General features: G+C 40.6%; 2 protein-coding genes across 2 annotated transcripts; both read right to left on the bottom strand.

Annotated features, from left to right (window-relative positions):
• Positions 1-644: 644 nt before the first annotated feature.
• LOC131313352 (subtilisin-like protease SBT5.4) lies at positions 645-4,888 on the bottom strand. The gene is made up of 11 exons (XM_058341620.1): positions 4,632-4,888; positions 4,390-4,508; positions 4,197-4,294; positions 3,911-4,075; positions 3,705-3,813; positions 3,010-3,547; positions 2,802-2,896; positions 2,241-2,486; positions 2,036-2,150; positions 1,647-1,848; positions 645-1,366 (listed from the first exon to the last, which is right to left on the bottom strand). The coding sequence occupies exons 1-11, from the start codon at positions 4,713-4,715 to the stop codon at positions 762-764; spliced, it is 2,376 nt and encodes a 791-aa protein (XP_058197603.1). The 5' UTR covers positions 4,716-4,888; the 3' UTR covers positions 645-761.
• An 815-nt stretch (positions 4,889-5,703) lies between these two features.
• Positions 5,704-10,004, bottom strand: LOC131313353 (subtilisin-like protease SBT5.4). Its single transcript, XM_058341621.1, has 11 exons — positions 9,738-10,004; positions 9,112-9,221; positions 8,911-9,008; positions 8,640-8,804; positions 8,434-8,542; positions 7,700-8,237; positions 7,499-7,596; positions 7,136-7,381; positions 6,929-7,043; positions 6,600-6,813; positions 5,704-6,483 (listed from the first exon to the last, which is right to left on the bottom strand). The coding sequence occupies exons 1-11, from the start codon at positions 9,828-9,830 to the stop codon at positions 5,888-5,890; spliced, it is 2,382 nt and encodes a 793-aa protein (XP_058197604.1). The 5' UTR covers positions 9,831-10,004; the 3' UTR covers positions 5,704-5,887.
• Between the last annotated feature and the right edge of the window lie 339 nt (positions 10,005-10,343).

The following is a 10,343-nucleotide window of genomic DNA, read 5'->3' on the forward strand; positions in this document are numbered from 1 at the left end:
ATGGAGTATAAACTGGACTTGGGACTTGGGAGGGGAGAATGATCTCTTTTTAGATCTCCAATAAAAGTACTCCGTATAAAATAAAACAGATAGTGGAAGCTTTTGCGGAAGGAACAAATCCTGGCTTCCTCTTGCAGTCTTCATTCCCTTCCCCTCAAAAGAAAAGAAGGCAAAAGAGGGATCAAATTAAAGGCGCGCTTCCTCTGGATCTGGATCGTAGACTGCGCGCTGTCCAGTGTCCACAAACAACAACAACAACAACAACAACAACTGCCTAATCTAATCTACCGGCTTCAATCAAAAGCATCAAAATGCGTTCATCACTAGTTTTAATCATTCAAAATACTACTCCTATCCTGTAAAGAACCAAAAATATGTGCATGCATTTGACCGAGTCAAATCAGGCAAAAGTTAACATCCATCATGTTTCAGTTCTTCACCATTTGTTTGGTTTCCATCTCATAAATATTTTCTCTAAATTGTTTGATTGTTTCATTATTTGTACGTTTTTCGTTTTTAGTGATTTTTTTAATCAAATTTTCCACTCGTTTTTTGCTTTTTGAACGTATATAGCGTACTTCTATTAGAAAAATCAAAAAGTTTGTTAAAATATTTTTAAAAAAAATTAACTAAAAACGAAAAAATACGCAAACCTATAAAGCACTCTTATCTAAAAAGATATATTTGAAAACTAACAACCAAGAGTGCCCAAGACCAAAAAGAAACAGAAAGAAGATATTTCAGCAAAAACAATAGTTTGCCTAAATCAGATTTTCGATATTCTGTACAGTTCCTTGAATATATCCCGCTGTTGATTTGTTTGTAGCACCTGAAGCAACCACAATCGGACTTCTCACACTGTGGCGGCCGCTATCTACCCATATCAACTCCCCAAACACGTAGTCCGTTGGAAATCCAGCTTTCTCAGCCTTTAAAGTCAACTTAAAGCTCTTCTCTTCACCAACCTTGTGAAATTTCAAACTTCTGGGTTTGATGGAAACAGAAATTCTCGGTGGCTTAACAATGCGGGCTATATAGGTAGATGGTGGGCCCACGTTCTTCAGAGTTCGAGTCACAGTGACCGAGCCAGAGAGGTTAGGGACGGTTATTGAAGGATAGTTGAAGTTCAGTAGGTTAGTGTTGTTTTGACAGGTATAAGGTGCCTGAGAAAAGAGTTGGATCAGGCTTCGGTTATAACCCGTGGCGCACAAGAAGTCCAAGTAATCGTTGATGCCTAAGTCGTAGACTAGCCCGGGATCTGCAGCACGGGTTGGTTGTATATGACCGGAACCGAAATCCAATGGTGTAGCCTTGAGGAATGTTGACTCGTCGAGCATTGTATGCCCAGTGTTGTCTCTGGATCTTGCTGTGGTTTGACAGCAAAAAAAAAAAGTAGAGAGAATTAGCAACCAACCCAACATTGAGAGCATTGTCCATGAAGTATTTAGGACAGTCGTTTTTAGCACAAACAAAATAACCAAATAAGAAATGGCTACCATGCAATCAGGTCCGTAGTTAAGAAGTTCTATAGAAGATGATGTTAGCTAGTTGAATCCAAGAACGATCTATCAGTTTTACAACCAGGAAAATAAAATGTACCGGCTGAAATAAACAGAGAGGAGAAAGATTGATTGAATCGTATGTACCAGTAGTCATGATTGCTGATTTTATTGCAGCAGGGCTCCAGTCGGGATGGAGTTTCTTAAGAAGGCCGACAACTCCCGAAACATGAGGACAAGACATGGAAGTACCCGACTCTGTAATGAAGGGAGTTGTGCGGTTATCGACCAGTTTTACTGCTTCTGAATAGGCAGCTATAACATTTACTCCAGGAGCAGTGATATCAGGCTGAGAATTATGAGTATGAACAAGGCCACAAAAAGAAAAAGAAAAAAAGAAGACATTATTATCAATGGAATATGTCAAGGAGTTATTGGAGATATATCATATATGTGCATCAACCAAATATACTAGTGATACACTGTATGAAAATAATCAAGTGAAGCTAGGATATATAGGTGATTCTTTCTCAAACCTTGAGGATCTCTGGAGTTATTTTGTTTGGACCCCTTGAGGAGAAAGAAGCCGTGACTGGAGCAGGTTTTTGGTTTAGTTCTGTCATTGGACCGTCTATACGACCCAATGGAACACTGCCATGTAACCAAAACCAAATTACATAACGTATCGATACATGAATGCATTATCTAGAAACTTGGAGGTTGAAAGAGGGACAGAGAGACCTGGTAGAATTCAGGTAGGCAAAAACAGCAAGACCAGCAGTGTAGTTGATATGAGATGTGGGAAGCACGTGGGGATCGGCGATGAGGCCATTACCGTCGGACAAGGCATTGCAAAGGATCATTCCCGCAGCACCCGCCAAAGCGGCTGCTTGTCCTTTCTCCACTCTTCCATTAACACCCCTCAGACACACCAATATCTTACCCTTCACCTTCTCTGGGTCCAGTGATCCTTGCATGCAGTGCAAACTGTATCACAATTTCCAAACAGAATTAAATGATTTAAGGCGATTCAAGTCACTGCTTATACAATGAGAAACTAAGGAGTAAAAATTCCTTTACTAAGGTGAATAACAATTCCTTAGTTTTTTTTTGATGGAATGACAATTCCTTTACTAAGGTGAATAGTGATTCCATTTGGAATAATCATTCCATTATTCAATGGTGAACCAAACATTGGAATAAGTAAATCATTGGAATGACTATTCCATTCCAACCTTGATTCCATCCAACCAAACATACCCTATAGAGAGTTAAAACTATGGAAAGATGAAAGATTCTTACGCATCTGTTTCTGAGGCGTTGGCTGCCTTAGCCACTGCACCACTTATAAGTGGTAAGAAACCATTTCCTGGTAAAGGCTTAGACAAGCTAGCTCCCTGGTCATACAATGAAATGAAGGCGGTTCAAAACACGGTGAAATTGATGAAATTGAAGGTGGTTGAAGACATTGTATTATTTGGACTGGAAATCATAAATATGAAGTCTGAACCTTGAATTTTAGCCCGTTATTGAGTTGAACATAAGATGCAAAGTCACGATCGAGGGTGCTTGCTGCAACAGTTAAGATCCAGGGGGCAACATTTGACACAGATCCTGGATTAGGTCCATCGTTCCCAGCTGAGCATACCACAACAATGCCATTCCTAACAGCATGGAATGCTCCAATCGCAATGCCGTCGTTGAAGTACGGAGACGCAGTCCCACCCAGTGACAGAGAAAGCACGTCTACCCCATCTTGTATGGCAGCTTCGAAGGCGTTTAATATATCAGCATCGAAGCATCCTCCGAGCAAATTAATACTAGGCCAGCACACCTTGTAAGCAGCTACTCGAGCTTTAGGTGATCCCCCTTTTGCAGTTCCATTGAACACACCCAAAACACTTGCATCGTGGACAAAGTTACCACCCGCCGTTGACAGTGTGTGAGATCCATGGCCTTCATAGTCACGTGCTGAGTGCATTTCAGGCTGGGCTGTGCCTCCACCTTTAATGTAACCTTCTAGGAAGTACTTAGCGCCGATAAGTTTCCTGCCATTTTATTTTTCTCTTTCCCATTAGTATGTACAATCAAGCAGCATCCTAAATGTAATCATCAAGGTAAATAGGAGAACTATAACTGTTGTTCTAACACTACACAAAAACTATGATGACACATATGATAGAGAGGAGAAACCAACTAATGTACCTATTGCACGGGACTCCGGTTGTGGTGTCATTCTGACAGGACCCTTTCCACTTCGACGGAATGGGCCCATAACCATTGTCGCTAAAGCTCTGTGATTCAGGCCAGACACCTATAAATGTCATGAGAAATTTTTGTCTCGGGTTCAATTTTGAACTTTGATGAGATAAAAGAGAAATCGAAACGAAACCACAAAGATAAAATGTGACCTGTGTCAAGATTTGCGATGATGATATCTTCACCATATTTGGCTTTTTCCCACAATGAATGTGCTTCAACCAGGCCATTTTTTTCAAGCATCATAAACTCCCATGAATGGGTTGTGTGCAAGTGTCTTGGTTTATTAACGAAAATGGACAACACGTTGGGATGCTCTGCGTTGATAAGAAAACGTAAGAAGATATCCTCCTTTATACAATGCTACTGAAAAAAAGAGTAAATGAATTTATGTGAATAGATATGACAATAATAATGTGCGGGGAGTAGATGTTGTACTTGCAATTTCTGCTGCCTCTGCCTCGTCAAGAGTTGCAGCGAAACCATTGATATCCTTTGTGTATGAGTAAAACATTGCCTCTTCAGCCTTCTCAGTACTACATGAGATGAAGAATTTGACCACTATAGCACGATGAATGAAAGCCAGAGAGTTTTTTAATCAGGCAACGGAATGAAAATCCAAATCCCATACCTTCCCAGGAAAGATGCAAGAAACTGGCAGTGAGTTTCGTTATGGACCCCTGGACTAACGGTAGCACTAGCTGCCACAAGTGGGGAATTTGAATGTGCTCCCATGTACACAATATAGGACTTCACCAGACAACAATAAAGAGAACGAAAAAGAAATCAGCTATAGTCTGTGAATAAGAAAACACATGAAAACGAACGGAAATTCCCAGAACAATGAAAGATAAATTGCAGACAATGGACTACCTGTTTGGCTGCAAAAGCCGGTGCTAGGAAAAAGGAGGGAAGTGCAAGTAGCCCAAGGAGGAGGAGAAATTTGGAGAACAACATCCTTAATTTCTTTATCCTTACGGTGCTTTCAAATATCAGTAGAGAGTGGTGGCCCGGTTGCAGAAGTGCCCCCCGTTGGTCTTACGGTTGCACTTGCACAGGCAAAAAGCCACCAGGAGCAAATAGAAAACCAGAACCGAAAGAAAAAGGAGTTACTGTAATTAAGAAAGATTCTTCATGCAAATTAACTTATATGCTGGGAATAAAAATTCCCAGTAATGTATGCCTCTCATTTTTTAGATGGATTTCCTTAACTTGCGGTTCTACAGCCCACATATTCAGATGGTTACTATTTGGTATTATAACCAACTAATCCTTTAACACCGGGCTGGCAGTGAATTTGTGTGACTGATGATGCTTTATTTAGTTAAGAATAAATTTAGAAACAAGTAATCTATCTTTGACCGAACAAAAACAGATGGTTGCCCAAAATAGGCCTAGCCGAAGGGATCACCGTCGGACTCAGTATTTACTCTTGTAGGAGTGGATCTCATTGTTCAAAGGTGATTCTCAAGGAGCTGCAGCCGCAGCCGCAACTATTGATTTGTTTGGCCACATCGGTCTAGAGTTTATTTGTTTAAAGATGAAATCGCGTAAAACTCATTGATATATTTATTTGTTTTCTTTTTGCATTGTTCTTCTTGTAATCAAGTACTTTTTATACACAAATGATTCATTAAAAAGTCAGCTTTAACTCTATACGGAAGTCTATCAAATTGGTCTTCTAGAGAACCTGATTCATATGTTCTTGTTAACTTCTAAACTAAATCAGTATTTCAACTCTCACAAACAGAACGAGCATGAAGAAAGGAGTACTCGCTTTAACGACGTAGGGTAGGGACATATTTCTTTGACAAGGATGCTTTTTTTTTTTTTTTGGCTTGTCGTATCATGTACTCGAGTTAATAAAATTCTAGAAAAGTCACGAACAAAACAAGGAGAGAGAGAGAGAGAGAGAGAGAGAGAGAGAGAGAGAGAGAGAGAGAGAGAGAGAGAGCTGTATGTTGCATTTCACTTCCAATTTCATAACAAAGAAGTCCCATAAAAATGTAATCCACCTTATCTCACTATACTCAAACCGCCAGCCAACGCACACACACACTGCAAACTTACGTGATATGTATCAACCATCAATGTAGTAAAATATTTTTGAACAGATACAGAAGAAAATCCTAAATCCCACTTCTGATACCGCCTACAACCCCTAGTTGTGCTGATTTTTTCTTGACTGCGGCTTTGGAAGCAACTACAATTGGACTCCTCACATAGTGGTGGCCGTCAGACCACGATAACTCCCCGAAGACATATTCTCCGGGTCCACCGAGTTTCTTATTTGTCAGAGTCAACTTAAAGCTCTTCTCTTCGCCTGTCCTATCAAACTTCAAAACATTGGGCTCCACCGAGGCCAAGACTCCACGAGGTTGATGTATGCGTGCTGCATAGACACCCGGTGAACCAACATTCTTGACCGTCCGGCTCACTGTGACCGAGCCAGAGAGGTTAGGGACGGTAATGGAAGGGTAGTTGAAGTCGAGGAGACTGAAATTGCTGGGACAACTATAAGGTGCTTTAGAAAACAGTTTAATGGTGGTTTGGTTGTAGCCGATACCGCAGAGGAAGTCCAAGTAATCGTTTGTGTTCAAGTCATAGACCAAGCCGGGATCTGCAGCGCGATTGGGTCGTATATGTCCAGCACCATAACTGAAAGGCATTGCCTCCATAAAGGAGCCATTGCGCATTGGATTCACAGTGTTATCTCTGGTTCTTGCTGTAAAGATCCAAAAAACAAATATTTGAAGACAGGAATTCATAAAAACAGCATTCCCTTTATAGCAAAGAACTAATACATTTCTTTGTGAAGGCTATGTGATATTTAGGCGTTACCTGTAGTCATGATCGCGGATTTAATGGCACCAGGACTCCAATCAGGATGCAGTTTCTTGAGAAGTCCGGCTACTCCTGAGACGTGAGGACAAGACATAGACGTGCCAGATTCTGTTGTGAAGCTAGTCCGACGTTTGTCAAAGTCATTCTCGGTTGGGCTATGTGCTTCAGTATAGGCAGCTATAATGCTGACTCCTGGCGCAGTTATGTCAGGCTGAATACATACAATCAAACCAACCAAAACATTAAGACACGAAACCAATTTGGTTTATTACTTTTTGATAAAATGGAAAAATGAGATGGAGAAGGAAAATAATTCCTCATCAAACCTTGAGGATTTCTGGTGTCACTGAGTTTGGACCCTTGGAGGAGAAAGAGGCCATGAAAGGAGCAGGCTTTGTGTGCATTTCTGCTGTTGAAGCAGTAATATATGCCTTTGGATCCCTGTTCAAAGAATGGTACTCAGATGAAAACGGAAGGAGATGGCAAGTCACAACATCCAATGATCAAGAAGTGGGAGGAAGAGAGAGATTTACTTGGTAGAATTGATGTATGCGTAAACAACAAGACCGTTGGTGTAGTTGATATGTGATGCTGGGATGTAGTGCGGATCAGCGATAATTTCATTGCCGGTAGACTCATCATTACAGAGGATCATGCCAACAGCACCTGCCAGCGCAGCTTGCATGCCCTTGTCCACTCTCGCGTTATCGCCCCTTAGGCACACCAATATCTTGCCTTTCACCTTCTTGGGGTCCAGTGTTCCTTCCTTACACAGCATACTGTATTGTAACACGTTTTAACAAAAAAGAAACATCACAATGTTGTTACAAGGTTTGAAATTACTCCTTATATAGCGTACAATTTTAAAGAGAAGTCCTTAGAAAGATTATTCTTACGCTTCTTCAGCTGAGGCATTCTTGGCTTTAGCCTGCGCACTGCTAATAAGGGGATAGAATTTATGTCCTCCTCGTAGAGGCTTAGAAATGCTTGCTCCCTAAGTATAAATAGTAGATGAGATTTGAGAGAATAAGGACTCTGTATGAAAAAGAGAAGAAATTCCCAAGTGGGGATACAAAGAGAAGAAATAAGAATGAAACCTCAAATCGTTTTCCGTTAGGTAGTTCGACAAGAGTAACAAACTCGCGGTCAATGGTGCTTGCTCCAACAGTGAGTATCCATGGGGCAACATTGGTGACCGTGTAATCTCCTGGTCCGTCATTCCCAGCTGAGCAAACCACGACAACACCATTCATTAGGGCATGGAACGACCCAATAGCAGTGGCATCCCCAAAGTAATCAGCAGCTGTCCCACCAAGTGACACAGACAGCACGTCAACACCGTCGTGTATGGCAGCATCAAAGGCTGCCAATATATCGCCATCATAACACCCTCCACCTTCTAGGAGTGGAGGCCAGCATACCTTGAACGCAGCCACACGAGCTTTAGGTGATCCACCTTTTGCAGTACCGTTAAAAAGGCCAAATATATTAGCTCCGGGAACAAAGTTCCCACCTGCTGTTGACAGCGTGTGTGATCCATGGCCATCGTTGTCACGTGGAGAGTTTGTAGAAGCGTTTAGCTCACCTCCATAGGAAATATAAGCTTTGTTGAAATGCTTAGCCCCAATAAGTTTCCTGCAAATTCACCTCAAGTATAAGACATAAACTTGCCCCTTTTTGGGTTCCATTTGGATGGCGATATATGGAAGAAAATCTCAAGGAAGATAGCTCAACCTCATAGACACTAACTTATAGTAGTCTTAATTGCCAGTAAAGATATTTATAGTCTTCATTGTTATGGAGGCTTTTGAATAAAGAAATACGAGCATACCTATTACAGGGGACACCAGTGCTCGTGTCGTTCTCACAGAACCCTTTCCACTTGGACGGAACGGCCCCAAAGCCTTTATCACTAAAGCTTTCTGACTCAGGCCACACCCCTGGCATGGCCGCGTGAAAGTGTGAGATATCATGTCCACCCCTTGAAAAGGTTAAATGCTAAACCGGATTTTAAAAAGGCAAAAAAAAAAGAGTTACCGGTGTCAAGATTTCCAATGATGATATCTTCACCATAACTAGCCTTGCTCCATAGTGCATTGTGTTGAGCTACACCATTCTGCTCCAGCAACATAAATTCCCATGAATGGGTTGTGTGCAAGTGTTTCCCTTTGTTCAAGAACACAGACACAACGTTCGGATGCCCTGCATTAAAACAAAACGTATCCCAACTTTTTTAAGCACTCCACTGTAAGATATCATCTAATTAAGCTATAAGAGACAGATGTAGGAAGTGCAAAATGTTTCATACTTGCAATTGCTGCTGCTTCCTCCTCGTCGAGAGTCGCAGCGAATCCATTGATATCTCTCGTGTACGAGTAAAATATCGACTCCCTGGCCTTCTCGGTGCTGCATCGCATACAATGATTTAGCAGATAGAATGAACACTCGACAGTCGAAACGAATAGCAGGGTCACGAAACGTTGATCTAACAAGTTACTTATATAATTACCTTCCCAAGAAGGATGCAAGAAACTCATTGTGTGACTCTTTCACCTTACTAACACTAGCTATAGCATCTTTCAGCCCATGTGAATGCACTCCCATGTACACTATGTAAGACTGTAAATCACACGATCGAAAAAGCAATTGGTAAAGAAAATTAATGAGGATTGGTTGACGAAATTGCTATTGAAAGCCAAAACTAAACAAGCAACACAGATCAGTAATTTGCCTAATTTTATTTAATTGATTATTTTCCATAAAAAATTCATCTTACATGAACTTTTGTTAGTTTGACCTTAAACCCTTTTTCTTTTTCTTTTTTGAATTATCTACTCGTCCAGACGGAGTGAGGAAAAAAATAATGACCAAAAACTTAATTTTTTTTTACTAAAAGTCCAAAAAACCTGTTTGTTTTGAGATATTCGTTTCTATAATCCAAATGTTTTGCCGAAATATTTTACCTTTAATTTCACCTCTCGTCGGTACCCATAAATAAGCTAAAGAATAAGAATTAACAAATGCTCATATATATGAAAACTAATTTTATGAGAATAACACATGCAATAATAGAGTTAGGCCAAAGTAACTTCTCATGAGGTTTAAAGGACGAATTTTGGCGATTTGTATATATACCTGCTTGACGGCAATAGCCGGTGTTTGGAATATGAGAGAGAAAAGAAAGAACACTAATAACTTTGACAACCCCATATCCATGCTCTCTCTCATAACAAAAGCATTAAACAAGAAGAAGAAGAAGAAGATTGATCGAAACAGGGACCCTTATGTACATATAGTTGAGTTGTCGAGAGTACTAAAAGGGCTTGAAATACGAAGGTGATGAGGACTGGTTCTAATAGGTTGGTAGCAGAGAGAGAGAGAGAGAGAGAGAGAGAGAGAGAGAGAGAGAGAGAGAGCAATTAGAGGAAGAGTCCAATGCCTATTCTAATTCTGTTTACTGTCAAACATCTTGTTTGCCAATATTTATAGTAATGAGATCAGATAGGGGTGAGAACGCCGGGGGATCGAGAGTTGATAAGTACGTAGTGATCAGAATCAGAGAATTCCAACAAAGTAGGAAACTTACTGTTTATCTGTTTCTACGGATTTGGGAGGATTCCGGATCTGCTGGGAGTTTATATTTATCTATATTTCTATACATATACATGCATGCAGAAAGATTCAGAATCTGATTTACTATTTATTTGGATCAACTTTTTGAAAGAGTCAACCTTCCATATT

Source organism: Rhododendron vialii, chromosome 13a, assembly GCF_030253575.1.
Source record: "Rhododendron vialii isolate Sample 1 chromosome 13a, ASM3025357v1".
NCBI lineage: Eukaryota > Viridiplantae > Streptophyta > Magnoliopsida > Ericales > Ericaceae > Rhododendron > Rhododendron vialii.

Excerpts from the sequence above, each read along its gene's own strand:
- LOC131313352 (XM_058341620.1), bottom strand. The coding sequence starts at position 4,715 with ATGTTGTTCTCCAAATTTCTCCTCCTCCTTGGGCTACTTGCACTTCCC. Across the intron at positions 3,814-3,910 it reads CATCGCAAATCTTGACACAG|GTGTCTGGCCTGAATCACAG; the intron begins GTCACATTTTAT and ends TGACATTTATAG. Across the intron at positions 3,548-3,704 it reads ACCGGAGTCCCGTGCAATAG|GAAACTTATCGGCGCTAAGT; the intron begins GTACATTAGTTG and ends ATAAAATGGCAG.
- LOC131313353 (XM_058341621.1), bottom strand. The coding sequence starts at position 9,830 with ATGAGAGAGAGCATGGATATGGGGTTGTCAAAGTTATTAGTGTTCTTT. Across the intron at positions 7,382-7,498 it reads AATGCCTCAGCTGAAGAAGC|TATGCTGTGTAAGGAAGGAA; the intron begins GTAAGAATAATC and ends GTTACAATACAG. Across the intron at positions 7,044-7,135 it reads GCATACATCAATTCTACCAA|GGATCCAAAGGCATATATTA; the intron begins GTAAATCTCTCT and ends TTCTTTGAACAG.